This window comes from Crinia signifera, chromosome 12 (assembly GCF_055691185.1).
Source record: "Crinia signifera chromosome 12, ASM5569118v1, whole genome shotgun sequence".
Lineage (NCBI taxonomy): Eukaryota > Metazoa > Chordata > Amphibia > Anura > Myobatrachidae > Crinia > Crinia signifera.
The window spans coordinates 19,941,680-19,961,282 of NC_139228.1; the positions used below are offsets into that span (position 1 = coordinate 19,941,680).

General features: G+C 46.6%; 1 protein-coding gene and 1 pseudogene across 2 annotated transcripts in view; both read right to left on the reverse strand.

Moving 5' to 3' along the window:
* Window positions 1–19,603, reverse strand: part of RPAP1 (RNA polymerase II associated protein 1) — a 59,137-nt gene that overhangs the window by 18,428 nt on the left and 21,106 nt on the right. For both annotated transcript variants that reach the window (XM_083167516.1, XM_083167517.1), the window contains exons 7-15: window positions 13,128–13,310; window positions 11,232–11,347; window positions 9,855–9,953; window positions 9,182–9,283; window positions 8,099–8,266; window positions 6,520–6,711; window positions 4,426–4,560; window positions 2,542–2,721; window positions 1,128–1,285 (exon numbers count right to left, since the gene is read on the reverse strand). In XM_083167516.1, coding sequence (XP_083023642.1) covers window positions 1,128–1,285; window positions 2,542–2,721; window positions 4,426–4,560; window positions 6,520–6,711; window positions 8,099–8,266; window positions 9,182–9,283; window positions 9,855–9,953; window positions 11,232–11,347; window positions 13,128–13,310 — 1,333 coding nt within the window. The remainder of the gene's footprint in view (window positions 1–1,127; window positions 1,286–2,541; window positions 2,722–4,425; window positions 4,561–6,519; window positions 6,712–8,098; window positions 8,267–9,181; window positions 9,284–9,854; window positions 9,954–11,231; window positions 11,348–13,127; window positions 13,311–19,603) is intronic.
* LOC146051476 (5S ribosomal RNA) lies at window positions 16,916–17,034 on the reverse strand (annotated as a pseudogene).

Below are 19,603 nucleotides of genomic sequence, written 5' to 3' on the forward strand. Positions count from 1 at the left end.
GGGGGAGGTGGGCTCCCCGGGTGCCAGGCAGCACAGGCTGCCCCCCGGGGGTGCCAGCAGGGGACCGGGTATATTCACTACACCTGATCATGCATATGTAACGATCGGGTGCAGTGAATATATGAATATCTAATGAGCGGCTCGGCTCCGGCGCCCCCTGCTGGCTGGTCAGTGTAAAAATAAATAAAAATAAAAATATTTTTTTTAAATTAAATATATATTCATGTGCTTACAGCACATGAATAAAAATAGCATGCCCCTCCTCAGAATAAAATTCCTGATTTTTTTACACCAAATGTAAAAAACCAAACACTTTATTTTAAAAGTTCACATTCCACTTCACCATAAAAAGATAGCGATTGCTACTCGGTGAATCATGGCGAAAAAAACCTTGAAATGTATTCGCCATGTGGTCATTGAATAGGGTGATTCACCGTTTTAGTCAGAAATTCGCCAAACAGCACAAATTCGCCATAAAAACCTGGCGAATCAGCCTCATTGAATACCGCCCATAGAAGCGCGATTCATCACTCCACAGTCCAGTGTCAGTGCTTTCCATCTGACGCCGGGCATTGGACTTGGTGATGTGGGGCTTGCATGCAGCTGCTCAGCCATGGCACCCCATTCCATTAAGCCCCCGCCGAACAGTCTTTGTGCTTCCAATAATACCAGTGGAATTTCAGAACTTGTCAGATATGGAATCAGCAGAGAGTTGGCGATTTTTACACACCATGCGCGTAAGGTAAACAGAAATAACATATTGTGGAGTTTTGCGCTACTAACGAGAACAGTCAGTTTTAAGACACAATGGGGCAGATGTATTAAGCCTTAACAAGAGATAAATGCAAGGGTGATAAGGAGAGATAAACGTCCAGCCAATCACCTGCTAACTGCCATGTTACAGGCTGTGTTTGAAAAAAGTCAGTAAGGAGCTGATTGGCTGGACGTTTATCTCTCTTTATCACCCTTGCATTTATCTCTTGTTAAGGCTTAATACATCTGCTCCATTATTACTGGCAATGACAACTTATAATTCAGGCCCAGATACAAGTCGGTTAGACCTGGAATAAAAGATTTTTGGGACATGGAATAGAAGCCAGTGATCAGTGCAGCCCATAATGACATACCTGTACACATCGCAGGCCTGGCCATAGCCGGCAGCCATCGCCCACAGGCGGAACGTCTCTGTGCTCAGCCTCTCTGCCTCTTCCCTCGACAGAAGAAGATCTTGTGGCTCCTGAACCACAAATCTGCTCAGGCGGCTCTTCATGTCAAACGTGTTCATCTGGGGAGGGGGGGGGAATGTCATTATGTCACTGGGAAACGAAGATGGAATATTATTTCCTTAGTATAAAAGTAGTCACCCTGTAATTAGCAGCTCTTTACTAAGATATGACATGTACATAGGCACGTGCACAATATACAATTTGCTGCTAGTTACAGTGACGCTTGGAGAATGTTTGAGCTGCCTTATTCTGATAGGGACATATCTAGAGATCACATGTTGTTGACCCTCTAGAACCTCTCCTGTGATCACTCCGCACAATGGGGGCTATTCAGACCAGCTCATTGCGGGACAGATTCCCTATACCGGCTGATGTTTGGGGTTTGCGCATGCACAATTATGCATGTGCCACCCTCCGAAGCGAACGCCTTCGGAGAGTTTTACACTCGCTTGGGGCGTTTGCTCAATAGTGAGCGGGCAGGGGGCGGAAGCAGGGGACGCCCAGTGTTTTATGGGCACACCCACAGAAATGCCTGCTTGGGGCAGGTGACTGATGTCACATGACGCTAACGCCCACCCGGAAGTAGTCGGGAAGCGTACGCTTGGTAGTCAGTCCAGGCTGATTTTTCTTTACGAAAAGTGGAAAAAAAATCATTTGATGGTGAGCGACCACATCCGCTCGCATGCAAGTGAGGGGACTCGGCTGGTCCCGGGTGGTGGCGGACATTCGCCGTGGCAGCGTTTACCCACAGGTCTGAATCAGGCCCAATGGGCAGAATATTGTAGAAGCTCAAATGAATACCGCAAACACAAATCAATCTAGTCTACAGCAAAAATAGGACTAATATAATGAACATATTTATTATTATTTATTACCAGGCATATAGCGCACACATATTCCGCAGTGCTGTACAGAGAATACTTGAACATTCACAATTAACCTACCAGTATATTTTTTGGATTGGGGGAGGAAACCCACGCAAGCACGGGGAGATTACACAAACTCTACTCTATTAGAGCCATGGTGGGAATGGAACCCATGACCTCAGTGCTGTGAGGCAGTAACCCTAACCCAGGGGTGGCCAAACCGGTCCTCGAGATCTACCAACGGTCCACGTTTTCCACATCACCTAACTGGTGCACAGCTGTAGTCATTACTAACTGTCACATTTTAAAACCTGCTGCATTCATTCCTACTATAGATCCACAGGTTGGCTGGAAAACATGCACCGTTGGTAGATCTTGAGGACAGGTTTGGCCACCCCTGCCCTAACCATTACACCCTCCGTACTGCCCAGATAATTCAATCTACTTACCAGTCTGGCAGCTGAATGTCGCCCTGCGGACGCCAGCACCCGTAGAAGTTTCATCGCAACTGAACATGGCACGCCATGGAGGCTAGAAGGCCCGGGATCACCAGTTTCCATTGCAATACTCCACTGCATAGGCAGGAACTCACGTACTATGGTTTCCATCAACCGAGGGCAATCTAGGAGCTGCGGAGGACACAGTCAGAGGTGAGAGAAGTATAGGAATGGCCCAAAATGAAATACTGCTCATCTAAATAATGGTGGAACTATACAATATACATTCCAGGAACATGTCAGACTAATCTCAGATGAGCGGATATTATATCACTAGAAACAGGAACTGTCTAGGGCATTGGCACCAGCCAATCAGCTGTGTTTGAAATATGACAGTTGGGAGTTGATTGGCTGGTGCATTATCTCTTTCCAATTGATCTCCACTTTATCTCTTCGTCAGGCTTAATACATCTGCACCATAGTGCCAGGGACAGACCTGGTCACTAGGCTGCGTACAATCGCAACTAGGGTGGCCAATCCCGGGATCGTGAGGATCCCGGGATTTGGTCCCCAAAATGCCGGGATTTCAATCCCGGTATTGGAGTCTCCAATCCCAGGATTTTGGGATTAGACTGCGCAGTCTAATTCCAGGCAGCGTTTGCGCATAGCTCAGACGCTGCCCGGCTTCTCCCATACCCGGCGTGCGGCCTGCGCAGCGTGACGAGGTCAGAGGTCACGCTGCGCAGGGCACAGCCCGCCTCAGCCGTCCGCCCGCCAAACCAGCCTTCCCGAGTCCCCAGCCAGCAGCCCTCCCTCCCGCCCATTCAGCATACCTGGCTCCCGGCTGCCGGCCACCCAATCAGCCCGGCCGCCCACTCAGCAACCTCCGCAAATGTAAGTAAATAGTGGGCGGCCAGGGCGTTTTTCAGACGTTTTTCAGGGCGGGATCCCGGGATTGAGCATTTTTCAATCCAGAATCCCGGGATTGAAAAAATGCCCCGGGATTGGCATCCTTACTCGCAACATGACTGTGCATCGGATCGCAAAGGTTCACAAATCGCAAACAGTTTGCAGGAAAATCAGCCAATCGGTCCAAAAATCACTGCACCTTCACTAATTGTGCTTTCTAGAGACAAGCCCTGTGCCTGTGAATACGAGTTCTCCAGTGTTGTTAAGAAAGCTCTGCACCTTCTTATATTGGTTGTTGTACTGTGCTTAAGTATTACTAGACAGGTGCGGTTACCTGCGCACTGAGGATTTCGTACAGTGTGCCGGGCATGCTGCTAGTCGACATGGTTGTCCTATATTGCAACACTAGTGTGACTGCATGTACGTGAAGACTGCACAAACCCCCTACGTGTGCGCGATGGTGGGATGTTTGGAGTTTCGTAAGACTGAGTACAGTATACTGACTTTCCACCGTGCACAAAACATTTCTATACAAGGGGTAATCTGTTTGCAGATGCATTTATTCTGCTATGGGGAGTATAAACTAATACACATATCAAAGTAATGGTATGGACAACAGGTAGATATATCAACGACTGGTTATTGTAATCATAACCTTGCAGAACATATACACAGATGACATTAACTGTGTGATAAAGGTGCAAATATGGATAACAATGTGTTAATGGTGGAAAAAAATTGCAATAATATATTGCACCTCAATGTAATAGTTAATATATTGTCCGTGCAGAGTGAGGCGTCCCGGTAATCTGCACAGGTAGCAAGGTGGATATAAGTGTATATGAGATCAGTATATACACAGTAAAGTATGTATGTGTGTGTGTATTATATATATATATATATACACACATACACACACGGTCAGTGCTTCTTTATCATGTGATTACTAAGTGCAGGATGCAGTGATCTATTATAAGTGACTCTCACCTGGCCGCAGGCTGCCGCCGAGTGTCGGGCCACCCTTATCAGAATATCAAAAATGTTCAGAACCACAGAGGGCGGCGGCCTCACGATCTCCAAGATATACCGCAGCCTGTGCAGAAGCTTGGTCTTCAGAAGACCCTGCAGGATACAAAATGAGTGGGTGACGGACACATTCCATATGCAATAAAAACGTATGGGCCCTACACACAGGGCGACATTCAGGCAATTACTGAGCAATTTTACTAAATCACCCAGAAAATGCCTGAAAATCGCTGTGTGGACTTTACCTGTGCAGCCCCGCCGGTCTGAATACGGCGGTGATTAATTACCTGCACGCAGGTTATTAATCAGCTGGGGCCGGTGTTCTCAATGGAGAACCATGACTCCCGACACCTCGCTCAGCACACAATGCGCTGTATTGCTGTGTGCTGAGAGAGACGAGCGTTCTGTGTGAAGGAGCGTCGCTCAGACCGCTCGGCGGCCCCTGTGTAGGGCCCTTTAGAAATAGACGGTACTTGTTTCCTATCTGGGCACCCACGATTTTGATCGTGGGCATCGCAAGCAAAAAAATTGCGTCGGTCGCGTCGCGTGCTGACAAAAAAACGCATACGATGCGACCGACGCGATTACCGCGATTTTACATAGGGAACAATGTTAAATGTCCCAATTGACCCGATTTCACATAGGGAACAATGTTAAATGTCCCAATTGACCCGATTTCACATAGGGAACAATGTTAAATGGCCCCCCCCCCCCAATTGTTAACGCCACTCCACGATCAACGTCAACCCGAAGCGTGGCGAGCGCAGCGAGCCCGCGAGGGGCGGCGGTACGCGTCCTCCGACCTTTTCATACCCCTACTATCCACTAGGGCGTGGAGTGAGAATAGAATAGTGTGGCGAGCGCAGCGAGCCACCGAGCCCGAAGCGCAGCGAGCCCCGCGAGGGGACGCGGACACCTGTGAAGCCCGCAAGGGGATGTGGATACCTGTGAAGGTATCCGTGTCCCCTCGCTGCGCTCGCCACGCTTCGGGCTCGGTGGCTCGCTGCGCTCGCCACACTATTCTATTCTCACTCCACGCCCTAGTGGATAGTAGGGGTATGAAAAGGTCGGAGGACGCGTACCGCCGCCCCTCGCGGGCTCGCTGCGCTCGCCTCGCTTCGGGTTGACGTTGATCGTGGAGTGGCGTTAACAATTGGGGGGGGGGGGGGGGGCCATTTAACATTGTTCCCTATGTGAAATCGGGTCAATTGGGACATTTAACATTGTTCCCTATGTGAAATCGGGTCAATTGGGACATTTAACATTGTTCCCTATGTAAAATCGCGGTAATCGCGTCGGTCGCATCGCATGTCATTATAATGGCATGCGATGTACACGCGATGCCCGCGATGGGCGCCCAGATAGGAAACAAGTACCAAATAGACCATTGCCAGGAGACTGTTAGTGACACGTGGTGGCCAAACCCAACATCTAAGAGGAAAGGCAATGGATGAAAACCAAGGGCGTGGATTATTAGATAGATAGTCATTAGGTCGACACAGTCAAAAAGTGGACATGGCAAATGTTGACAGGGTCAAAATGTCAACATGAAAAAAGGTAGACACATGAAAAGGTCGACATGTTTTGGATATCAATGTTGAGCTTGGCACAATTTTAAGTTCCCCCCTGTGTGCCGACATGGTGGTGAAGTAAGAACAAACCAGTTACCTTTTTCATGACGACATTCTGACTCTGTCAACATATTGCATGTCGATCTTTCGACTGTCTATCTAGACACTGTGGGTGAAATTTACTAAGATGTGAAATACACGTCACAGGTCATGTTGCTATGGGAAACCAATCACATCCTGTCTACTATCTTCTAGTGGGTGGTAAATAAGGAGTAGCTTCTGATTGGTTGCCCAAAACAACATGACCTGTGACGTGTATTTCACATCTTAGTAAATTTCACCCTGTATATGTCCAAGCTTCTATATGCTGGGCATTTAGTAGACAGTATAGTCCAGGCACAGGTGACCTAGGGAGGGGAGGTCTTTGCCAGTGACCCGCTTCCTAGGAGGAGGAGCTTCCGGCATCTGCATCTCCCCTACTCACCTTTACAGCATCATAACGAGCCACGTCTGGGTCCGCTTTCTTATCTTCTTTAGACTTTTTCTGATTTTCTTTTCCCAGTGCCTTATCCTCTAGCTCGTCATCTTCATCGTCGCTTTCCTCCTCCTCGTCATTGGGTAAGAAAGGGAAGACTTTTGTGCCTTGGTACCATGAAAAGGTCATGTCCAGATATTCCTGCCAGAGGAAAAGGAGAAAACATAACCACACAAATGTAGGACTTTTTTAGCATTCAAGAACGGTCAAAACACAAGAAGGAAAGTGCCGGCCCCATCAGCTACAATCCATTAGATTACGGGCTTGATTTTGTCACATGGAAACGTTGTCAATGTCTTCAAAACCGAGACAAAGACTTACAGCGCGTTGCTCCGGTGGAAATCTCTCTGGTTGCGTCTGTAGACACCATTGAATCTAGCGCCATCTCTATGACAGGTGCATTTTCTCCATCTGAACTTGGCATACTTCCGAAGTCTAAACATGCAGCCCCGGTCAACAACAACGCCAGCGTCCGTCTAGTCACCCTGTTACACCCAAGGAATGCCCACTAAAATCCCCACTTCCTGCACCCAAATTTGTTCTACGTCTCTGTAAGGTAACAATCATGATGCATGTGCAGTGTTTAAAACATTGGCCTGCGCTCACTGCGGCGTGCGACTCTGTATCACACCCAGAGGAAGTGATGTAATGCATGCGAGTTTGCTGCCAAGCAGGATGCCAGCTAAACGTGGATGTTTTTTTTAAAAGGGGCAATCACTTAGAATGCATGGTTTTGCCTTGCAGAGGGAACCACTCCAAACATTCATCCATGTTAGTGGTTCCCAACCACGGTTCTTAAGAACCACTAACAGTTCATGTTTTCCAAGGCACCCAGCCAATCTAATGTGTATCACCAACTGTCCCATTTTAAAAATCCACAGGTGACCTGGAAGACGTGACCTGTTGGGGGTACTTGAGGACCAGTGCTGGGAACCACTGATTCATGTGCAAGAGACAAAAAGTAACTTAATTTAAAAATTGTGATCCCAAAATATAACCCTACGGATTTCTGCCTGGGATTGCCTGCTTAAAACATGAACTATGGGTAAATGCAGGTACAAAAATGAAGGTGCCTATAAACCAAATACTGTATATTCTTAAAGTAACTGTCATGAGGTCACTTGGGCGGAAGTAAAGTATACTACTAGATATGAACCACCTAGAAATAACCACCTTAAGGACATGCAATAGGAGAAGGTGTTCTCTAGCTAATAGGAAACACTTGCTGAAAGTGGGACAGTTAGGGTTAGGGTTAAAGTGGATTTAAAGTGCCAGGCTCCACCCTCTACTCACTATGCCCCAGTGTAAGCCCAGTATCCACCATTGGAGCAGGAGAAAGGTCATTAACATGGAAGGTCATCTTGGAATGTAACATATCAATGTAAATAAAACAATTAAGATGGTCAAATAAGAAGTGTCATTAAAGTTTAACTTTAAATGTATTATGTTCATAATATTTATTATATCAAACACTTCTCAAAGAGTGCATTTAAGACAAAATTGACACTTTTTCATTATTTTTTTTTACCTCGTCGTCTGGTGACACCAGTAAGGAATGCAAAGCGCCAACTGCTGCAGCAATAACATTTTCTATGGCATCATCCAAAGAGTATCGCAGGAGAAAGAGGAACCCTGCATCCAACAGCAACTGTAGGACACTTCCCTTTAGGACAGAGACAAACTCTCCTTGTTTGGCCTGTAAGAGAGACCGGTCCAGACATCAGCCAATAAGCAACACTAAAGACTTCTAGCTCACACGTCATATACTAGTATAGAGGACTGACGATGTTTAGATAAGGGGTGGGCAGTAAGTGCCCCCCCACCAGTTGAAGTTGAACTACACAACCCAGTTTTAGCACGCTCTGATAGCAAAACTATGGCAGGGCAGGCTGAGATGTGTAGTCCCACAGCAGCTGGAGGGACACTTATTGCCACCCCTGGTCTAGATAGACAGTCTAGAACTCAAGAAACAATATTCAGACCTTCAGTAGTTCCAAAGGGTCATTCGTTCGAGAGTCAATAGGTACATAGTAACTTAGGTCGACGGGATTACACGGCCGACACAGTGAGAAGAAAGACACACAAAAAGGTTGACAGATGATTTTTATGGGTTATGTTGAGGGCTAGGTACATTGGAGATGGTGAGGCTATGGGAGGGAAGATTAAGGTTCGGAACTAGGGTGAGGGTTAAGGTTAGACTACAGTATCGGGGGTGTTGGCCATTTGGGTGATGGTTGGGGTTAGCCTACAATCAAAAAAATCATGAAAAACCACGTCACCATCTACCAATTGACCGTTGATTTAATGACTCTGTTGACGTATTGAGTGACAACTTACTGACTATCTATCCAGACCAGGCACAGGAACCTATGGCCCTCCAGCTCTTATTGAACTACCCATCCCAGCATTCCAAATAGCAAAACTGTAGCAGGGCATGCTGGTATGTGTAGTTCAACAACAGCCGGAGGGCCAAAGGCTCCCCATCCCTGATCCAGACAATGTATATCTCTTAATCCACACCTGACACAATTTTATCCAAGACTAACTTCTTGTAACCCCACGTGCGCCTGGTGCACCGCTATAAACCCATAGGAATCCTTCTCTCCTCTACCTTCTTCACAATGCGCCCCAGAACCTGCAGCGACAGAGTCCGTTGCTGAATGAACTGGCTCCGTGACAGATGGAAGAGCTCCTGGAGGGAGTAACCGGCTCTCTGTAAAACAAAAGAGAAACAGATAGGCAGATCATCGTAAATCGTAAGACTAAGATTTCGGCTGATCGGATTAGCAATGTTAAGCCCCATACACACTAGGCGAACCTGCCGACGCCAATATCGGTGGGGACCAAACAGGGTCGGAGTGAGCCGATGCCGGCTGTGTGCTGTCCCTGGCCAGAGTGCGAGGAAGGGTCCCCACCATCGCACCCCACCACAGCTAGTCTCCGACATGTCCATATGGCTATAGTGACTTGAGTTTTGGGGGGAATTTTTTCGGTTTTTCATGCCTCTTCCATCCGCGCAGACTGCCATTGGGAACGGTAACGGGCCACGGTACACTAACTGGGAGTCGACATTGACACCAAAATACGTGAAAAATGACTTTTCATGCTTCGACCTTTTGGGGTCAATTATACATTGTGGACCGGCTATACCACAACGATTTCATCAGAGGCATCTATTGCCCGACACAAGGAGGCACAATTATTAGAAATGGAGAAATGATTAATTTGGAACTATATACACTGGTGTCAGACACAAGAACGTAGCGCACACAGCCTCCGGTTACCTCTGCTTCCTCCCCATGGTGGTGCAGCCCCAGATGAACAGGAATCTCAGAATGTGGAGGTATCAGGTCTCCCTTCAGGCTGAAACGTGCTTGCATTCCCTGTAATTACACAGACCATACTTATTCTGTATTATCTTCTAGGAGGTGCTAAATAAGGAAGATGTAGATTTGATTGGTTGCCCATAGAAACATCCCATCTTCAATAGAACTCCCATCTTAAAGGTGACCATACATGGTACAATAATTGAATGCATTATGGACTAGATCGCATTGCATCACATGCGATTTTTGTTTGATGCGATCTAGTTCACAAAGTATATGCAGCACATACTTTTTAAGCCGCGCAATGGGATGTGCGCGGGAGCGTGCTTCTCATCGCACATGGCAATTGTACCGTGTATGGGCAACTTTAGTAATTAAACCCCTGATTATTTAAAAATTAGATTTAGGTTCTAAAGCTGTCCATATATCTACAGGTATATAGTCCGATCTGGCTGGTTAGAACAAAATCCTGGTAATGGATGAGAGCAAATGACAGTTGACCATTTGCTTCAAAATGCTGGATAACTGCCAAACTGTCATTCAGAGATTTCCAGGTTTTTGTTACAACCAGTCAGATCCGACAATAAATTTGTAAGGACGGTATTCAACCCAGGATTCAAACTGTTGGAATGTCCCAACAGTCGGAATCCCGGGTCATTTTCGCTCGACAGACAGAATTCAATGTTCCACCTGTTGAGTGTCGAAAAGTGGGCGTGTCGGTGAAAACGGCCATGGATTCGGTGAAAAACAGCTGTGAATTGACAAAACAGATACAACTTGATTTAAAGACAGATCTGTTTTGTCAGAATCTGCCTTCAAAGCTTTCGGAAACGGCAGCAGTGAAGAGGTTGGGGCCAAGATTAAATACCCCACATGTATCTTTCTTCAAGATCCATTGGTGCCAGCAGTAGCTCAATGCCACTGAAACTGGCTGTCTGGGCTGGGGACTGTGTATAGGGGAAGGAGGAGCCTGGGCTGCCCAGAGGCAAAAGTTTTAACTGTTTGGTGCCCAGTCCTACATCCAACCTATACCCAGCGTCAAACTCTGTCTCCTGTGGAGCGAAGAATAAAAAGTCCTTTCCCTTCTCCACAGGCGATGCCAACTTCACCCTCCTTAGCAATCACTTTCCATATGATGACAGCCCTTACACCCTCCCCCCCCCCCCCCCCCCCAAATCCATCTCACTGTATTTTTCAGACCTAAGCTGTACAGTAATGGGATCAGCCATCTACAAAGCATTAAGCAAAGAGATTGATAGCTGCAATATACAGATGGCAGTAAAAGGTAACGCTAGGAATAACCATATCATCAATTACTGCCAGATATAAAAATACCTTCTTGTTTTTTTGCTGCTTTCTCTGGGGAAGAGCCTTCGTCCATTCCAGCTTCTCAAATTCTATATCGTCCATGTGAACCCATTCCTTCTGCGGCTTCAGCGGGAGGTCTTCAGCTATCCAGAAAAGCTGCTGTTAGTACAACACACTTTTAACAATAACATGCTGTAACAGAAGCTTCTAGAGCAGGCTTGTCCAACCTGCGGCCCTCCAGATGTGCTAAAACTACACATCCCAGCATGCATTGCCATCATTCTAGCATTCCCTAATAGCCAAATTGTGGCAAGGCATGCTGGGATGTGTAGTTTTAGCACATCTGGAGGGCCGCAGGTTGGACATGCCTGTTCTAGAACATAGGACGTTCCCGCTGCTGTATCCGAACACGCACGATCGGATCACAAGCGTGAACATTGCTCGTCTGCAGGATGGTCGGACTGTTCACTCTGCTGGAGCCAGGAATCCTGCATCAGAAGACACAGCCCTTGGCCTTGCCACTCTCAGACAACGCCACCCTGCTTCACCCACACCAGCCACCGAATGAATGACAGGCTGTGTCTCAGGGGCACTGTGCGTGCCTGTTCTGCGCATGTACAGTGGGCCCCACTACCCGAGATGTATGTATATCACTGAGCTTACATACATTTCCAAATCAAGTAGTTGTACACAACTACATGCAGCCATTCCTCCAGACATGGGTCATGTATATATCTCTATCTGGCTTGGTGGGGAGGGGGTGCATCATGTCTTGTAAAGGGTACAAGTAATGTTGCATATACCAACCAATGAGCTTCCAGCTATTATATTAAGAATGTACTAGATGAATGATTATTAGAATCTTATGAAGTGATAAAGTGGAACTGTAATCGTTAGTTAGGAGCTGATTGGCTGGTGTGTTATGACCTGCCTCTTTTTCACCACTTTATCACTTCCCCAGCCTCAAAACATCTGCTCGCTGACCATCAAACTATTTCTCCTGGCTTTGCTAATAGAAGTCAGTGGGAATTGACTTTTGATTGCGAGCGCCAGGATGAAGACGGGGTGAGCGGCGGTAGTCCAGTGACGTCCTTGCGAACGGCTTTGCGACCAGGCGAATCGCCGAAGCCGCTTCGGAGTGCTGCAATGCTGCAGCTTTATCCAATGGGAGTTCCTTTGTGACTCAGTCACATCAAAGCATACAAACGTCACATATTCAATTATTCAGCACAGTCTCCTGGTGGGTCCTAGATGCATGTTCAGCAACAATAAAATAATAAAACACGCCCAAGCACAGCAGATGTGTACAACTCCTGACAGCTCACTAGCACCAGGCATCTCGCGCTGAACGCAGTCCTAACGTCAGGCCCTTGTAAATGAATCTACACTCCAAAATATGATTGACATTTCCCATGAAAACGATAAGTGGTAAAGGGGCAGATGTAATAAGCCTTAACAAGAGATAAATGCGAGGGTGATAAGGAGAGATAAACGTCCAGCCAATCACATCCTAACTGCCATGTTACAGACTGTGTATGAAAAAAGTCAGTAATGAGCTGATTGGCTGGACGTTTATCTCTCCTTATCACCCTCGCAAGGCTTAATACATCTGCCCCAATGTTTGCTGATGTAGATACTGTGTGATCTGGGATAAAAGTAATGTCCTAGCAGTAAACCTCGGACTCTCTGCCGCTGACTGATGTACAGGACGCCGTCTGTTCTTGAGGCTGCGTATTGATATTTTGCACTCACCTTTTATGTGTGTAATATGGATTGTGAAATAATTCTGATAGAAGTGAATAAACTGAGGAATGAGACGGATTACTCACGAGCGTGAGTCCGCTTCCTATGCTGAACTCATCCCCGGTGTTTAGTGCTATTGATCTGCTCTGCAGAGGTCCTGTCTCTGGGCTCATTGATTACCTGATACTGCACTTTGATTTTCTTCGTTGCTTGGAGACTGCCCAGATGCATTTGTATCGGATGGAGAATAAGATCTTTCCGGGCTGACCGTCTGGGGTTCTCCCGCTGGACTTTTGGTGCCCGAATTCTCTACTTTTGTCTGGTCCTCTCTTTTTGATCTCAAGAAGGCAACCAGTTTCGGATCTTATATAAGGAAACAAAGTAATTTATTACAATTTATTAACAAAGTAAAGGCAGAACCCTCATATATTTGTCTAATCAATAGCTTTGTAGCTAAAATCTAGGAAATAAGAAGCAAACTTTGTGATGAAGGTCTGAAAAAAACAAAACAATTTTTTTAAATTATTACTTTAGGAGGATGTTATCTACCTGGGTCGACCTGATGTCCTCTACACAAAGACATTGCACGTTCTCCAGGCCTCCACACAGAATCACAAGTGGGATAATTAGCTACAGCTGGGGAACTTTTAAAATGTGTCAGTGAGTAATGAGTGCAGCTGTGCACCTGCTGGGCGACCTGGGAAATATGTCATTGAGTAATGAGTGCACCTGTTGCTAGGTGACCTGAGAAATGTGTCAGTGAGTAATGAGCGCACCTGTGCATCTGCTAGGTGACCTGAGAAATGTGTCCGTGAGTAATGAGTACACCGGTGCACCTGCTGGGTAACCTGAGAAATGTGTCAGTGCGTAATGAGTACACCTGTGAGGTGACCTGAGAAATGTGTCAGTGAGTAATGAGTGCACCTGTGGGGTTACCTGGACAATGTGTCAGTGAGTAATGAGTGCACTTGTGCTCCTGCTGGGTGACCTGAGAAATGTGTCAGTGAGTAATGAGTACACCTGCTGGGTGGCCTGAGAAATGTGTCAGTTAGTAATGAGTACACCTGTGAGGTGACCTGAGAAATGTGTCAGTGAGTAATGAGTACACCTGTGAGGTGACCTGAGAAATGTGTCAGTGAGTAATGAGTACACCTGCTGGGTGGCCTGAGAAATGTGTCAGTGAGTAATGAGTGCACCTGTGCTCCTGCTGAGTGACCTGAGAAATGTGTCAGTGAGTAATGAGTGCACCTGCTGGGTGGCCTGAGAAATGAGTCAGTTAGTAATGAGTGCACCTGTGGGGTTACCTGGACAATGTGTCAGTGAGTAATGATTGCACCTGTGCTCCTGCTGGGTGACCTGAGAAATGTGTCAGTGAGTAATGAGTACACCTGTGAGGTGACCTGAGAAATGTGTCACTAAGTAATGAGTGCACCTGCTGGGTGAACTGGAAAATGTGAACTGCTGGGGGTAGTTGAGGACCGAGGTTTATGAACCACTGGGTTAGCAGATTACATGTAAACTAGATGTAATAGTGATAAGGATTCGGACCATCCTCACACTGCAAAGGCACAGACCTATATAAAGTTATAGGGAAGCCGTCTGCCCTCTAAGCAACTGATTCACTGAGGGCCTGATTCAGTTATGCGAAGCCGGCGCATATATTTATTCCTACAAATGAATGGGGCTTGTTAGAAATTAACAGACAGGTGCCTCAGAGACATCTCTGTTTCTTACTTTTATCAGAGATGGTCGCTGATGAAAAAGTAACTGCCGGGGGAGCCCGGCAGTGGAAATCAGCTGGTCGCAGGAGCATGTTCCTGCGACCAGCGATCACTACGGGGAAAAAACGGTGATATATCGCCGATGCACACTCCCATCGCGATATTAGCAAAAATCGCCCCCATGTGTACACACCATTAGATGGACAAAACCATGTGCACTGCAGGTGGGGCAGATGTAACATGTGCAGAGAGAATTATATTTGGGTGAGTTATTTTGTTTCTGTGCAGAGAAAATACTGACTGCTTTATTTTTACACTGCAATATAGATCTCACTTTGAAGTAAAACGCCACCCAAATCTAATTCTCTCTGTACAAGTAACATCTGCCCCCCTGCAGTGCACCTAAGAAGGATTTTGTCAGAAAGAGTGAACCCAAATAACGAGATTTATGTCTTACCTGTTAAATCTCTTTCTTCGAGGACGTCAGGGGCCACAGGGATTACATTGGGTAGAGTGTGAGGTCACGACCTTTCCAGCACCAGAAAGGATAAAACTTCTGGACTGCCCAGAGACAGCCCTGGCTCCTCCCTCCTCTACCCCGCCTCCTAGGCTAGCTTACTTTCAGTTTTTCCCAAAGCCAGGCAGGAGACAAGATAGAAGGAAGAGAAACCCATACAGTAACACATTTAACAAATATATGTGTGTGTGGTTGCTCAACAGAGAAACCATAACTGTGACATGTATAAGTACCTCAACAAAGGAACTTTTAACTAAGTTCACTCAACGGAGGAACTATGAACTTCAATACCATGAAGCAGGCGCGGCAGGGAGGGATCCCTGTGGCCCCTGACGTCCTCGAAGAAAGAGATTTAACAGGTAAGACATAAATCTCGTTTTCTTCTGCGGCAGACGTCAGGGGCCAGAGGGATTACATTGGGATGTCCTAAAGCAGCCACCTAAGGGTGGGGACGCGCCTGTGCCGCGGCCAATATATTGTGGCTGAATGCCGAGTTCTGAGAGGCAAACATAACAAACGCAAAAAAGCGTAAGAAATCGTTGGCAGACGACCAAGTTGCCGCCTTGCCAAGTTGCTCTGCCGTTGCACCACCTGTAAAAGCCCGAAACACACCCACAGATGTAGTGGAATGAGCCCGTACCCCTGCAAGAACGGGGAGTGAGGTGAACAAGGAATCCTGCTTGATAAACGACCGCAGATATCGGCTGGCAATAGTCTGCATGGTAGCAGACCAGCCCCTCTTATAAATTCTCTAGTGGATAAAGAGAGAGTCAGATGGCCAAAGTATTACAGACGTGCAAAGCACAGACCATCTCCAGTTGATGCCCAGGAGAGACCGCCGGCCTACAAAGGGCAGGGATCACTATCTCCTGGATGACCTGAAATTCAGGAACCACCTTGTGAGGTGTAAAGTAACGTTTCAAAGAATCCGTTCTATGAGAATGAAAGACTATGAAAGGCGATTGACCTAACAGAGCCTACCGGGCAGACACCCAGCAGCAACGGTCAACAAGAAAACCGTTGTCCCAGTTAGCCTGTAAAGAGCCCTAAAGGGCCCAAAGAATCAGAGAAAGATTTTATCAAACCACCATGTTTGTAACAACCAGAGGTTGGATCTGCAGGACCCCCTGCAAGAATGAGCGGAGATCATACCACAGAGCTCATAGGCTGTGGAATACAAAGGAGAGAGCCGAGCCCTGTTGCTTTAAAGAAACAGGCGGAGGCCAGCCCCCACTACTTCTACCGAAAGGACAAAACCCTAGACAAACGGTAAATTCTGGGATTGAATTCAATCCCGTGGCTCTTAATAAGGTTGTCTTAACAGCCCTGTGAGCAGTTCTGGCCCCAGAGGCAGACAGATAAGAGAGACCCCTAACAGGGTTCACAGATCCGAGAACCAGATTCTCCTGGATTAAGGTGCCCCCACCTCCACTTTTAATGTACAAATTACTTTGAGGAGGAGCAAAAATGGGGAAAAGCCTACCTCCGAACGAATAGCCACTGGACTGACATAACAGAGCGTGGACTCTGTAACCTGCAGGGTCTCGAGACCTGGACACATACAGGGTGACCTGGTAAATGTGACGCAAAGCCATCAATCCACCATTGGTCCACCCCAATGGCCTACCAACCACAGGAACACCTCCGAAGGGAGGGTCCATCTGCCGGTATAGTTTTGCCAACAAGGCCGGGATCTTGCGCTGCACCCATTGGAAGAAGCGGGAGGCCTAAACCTACAGCACCTGGTATTCCCAGACGGCCTCCCATCCAAGTACTAACCAGGCCTGACCCTGCTTGGCTTCCAAGATCAGACGAGATCAGGCGTGTTCAGGGTGGTGTGGCCGTAGGCTCATAGCCGGCCCACTCAGAGTGTCGCCCTAGTGGTTGATAACAAACCACCCTTTTTGCATCACCCGACTGGACCTGCACAGGGTGACCTAGAAACCAAGGTTCTACCTTGCAGAAATCCCACAGGACAGTCTTTTTCACTTCGGTTTCAAGACAGAAGCATCTTTTCCATAATAGCATTATCCAGTCTATGCCTTAAGATGTACTGTTGCATGTATAAAACACGGATTTACCAAAAGGATCAGTTTTGGTCATAATGTATGTGTATGTAGATACATTAGAAAACAAACAAACAGGAAACTATATCGAACCGCTGTTTGAATGTAAGAAGCGAGAATGCTGACCTAGCACCGCTATATATATCCACATATATATATATATATATATATATATATATATATATATATATATTGTGTATGTACATGTACTGTATATATATATACACACATGTACATACACAAATGCCTACAAGCATAAACATATGCATTCATGTACCCCTATAAAATAGGTCGTACAGATTAAGAGGCAACATATTGGTATATAGCATATGGTGGCGCTGATATGAACAAGGCCGTCAACATTGGCAACCAGTAAAACTTCTACCAAAGTGAAATTGCGTCCCTGAAGAGATGCGTAGTCAAGGCCATATTAGCTTTTAATTATAAAAGCTACAGCCAGTGTTACTCCGCTAACATAACTTAAAGGAGAACCATAAGAAATGACAAACCGAATTGTTTGTGGGAGAAAACGGGAGTACCTGGAGTAATCCCACGCAATTACGGGGAGAATACACATAAACTCCACACCGTTAGGGTAATGGCATTGTCTGAATGGAACCCATGTTATCTACAACAGCTGGTGTTCCCATGTGATCTCAAACAAGATTGGGCATATCCAATGTGGTATGAATATAGATTGACATCAGTGCCGTGATGTAGTAATGTTAACCATTACACAGTTCGTACTGCACCTCCACAGCTGCATCTCCCAAAAAATGCTACCCCGCTGGGGTGCAAGGCTACAAGAGGCCTGGAGGAATACTAAGTCAAATTATCTCAAATGTGCGATCTGCATGCTACATGCATGTGATCCTAATGTAAATCCGACTTCATAGTCAGATCCCACACTGGATTGTATTGTGCGTACACACCACAAACAGCTCTGTATGTGACAGTGCAATGTTCCAACTCCAATGACCAGGAATACCGAAGGTTATCCTGTGGAGAAATTACACTTCAGAGTCCACCGTTGGTGACGTTTGCCATAGTGCCCTGTCAGAACATGAAATAACCCCTGGTATTGTGGGGACTGAATCCTTATAGCCGTGCGCCTTGTCTACTTAAGAGACGGGAGCGTTGCTGATTGAGCTATTGCTCTATTAGGGTAAAACAGGCCTGGACTATGTTCCGACAGGGTTTAAAAGTTAGCAGAGGTGTCTTACACTAAGTGTCTGGACCAGAACTGTAATGGCTGCACACACTGTGATTTCTAATTGACTTGCTATGGAAAACTTTGCTAACTCATGAGTTAGTAACATACAAGTCATGCTATCTGCATTAGACATTGCTGCCCTTGCCTTTGATTAATGGAGTGACCTCTGTGTCACTCTGATAGCAGGGTATAAGACTTCCTGCTGTCCTCTGTATGACCTAGCTGGCAGCAAACTGTCCCCCCCATAAACTGTAATCTGAGAACACAGTATCTTTCTGGAAGAAAGCAAGAAGGGGTTTTTATTTTGTCAGCCAGCAGATACACATTGCACATTTAGAGGCTTATTGCAGAATCTAACGATCTCTATGTCACAGAGGAAAAATACATCAGGGAAGGCAGCAGAGACCTGCCTCAGATGACAATGTAAACTGAGTTATACACTTTCCACCTGACAATATATACACTACACACACAGAGAGAGAGAGAGAGAGAGAGAGAGAGAGTAGGTATTAGGTAACCAGAGATAGAATCACTGGATAAGAGAGACAGTATAAGGAGATGAGCTGCCACAGGCCAATCAACAACACCATGGTATATAACACAGGAGTGCTATGACCTAATTTACATACAGCCCAATACTGTCCCACTATGCTCTAAACCCCACTGTCTGATCACAGAACCCGGGGGAGCTACTGCATTCAATATGCAGTTAACCAGGACAAGCTTGAGCACAGCCCTGGCATTAGTAGTCAGGAGCCTCCAGCAGCGTGCAATGGCGGCAAGTATGTTAAAATGACCGCCAGAACCGCGTGATAGCTGGGGAAGTGTCATGGTCTCTGGGAGCAAACCCTGCGGTAAGCTTCCCTCCTGACCAGCTCCGTCCTTACAATGGCGTCCCTTTTTGAAAGGGTAGCTGCGCCATCAGGCTATACTCATATGCCCAGGCTGGCCGGTGGTACACGGGCCAGCCTTGCAATGTGTGCAGGACACCAATATAGGAGTCCCTGTGTCACTATCGCTGTCCTCTAAGATTGTACAAGAGGCAGCTAAACTGGTACAGCTAACACCTATACTTCTGACATGCAGTGATGGTGTTAACACAGTTATGAGACATAGCACAATGCAAATAATAAAAGTGG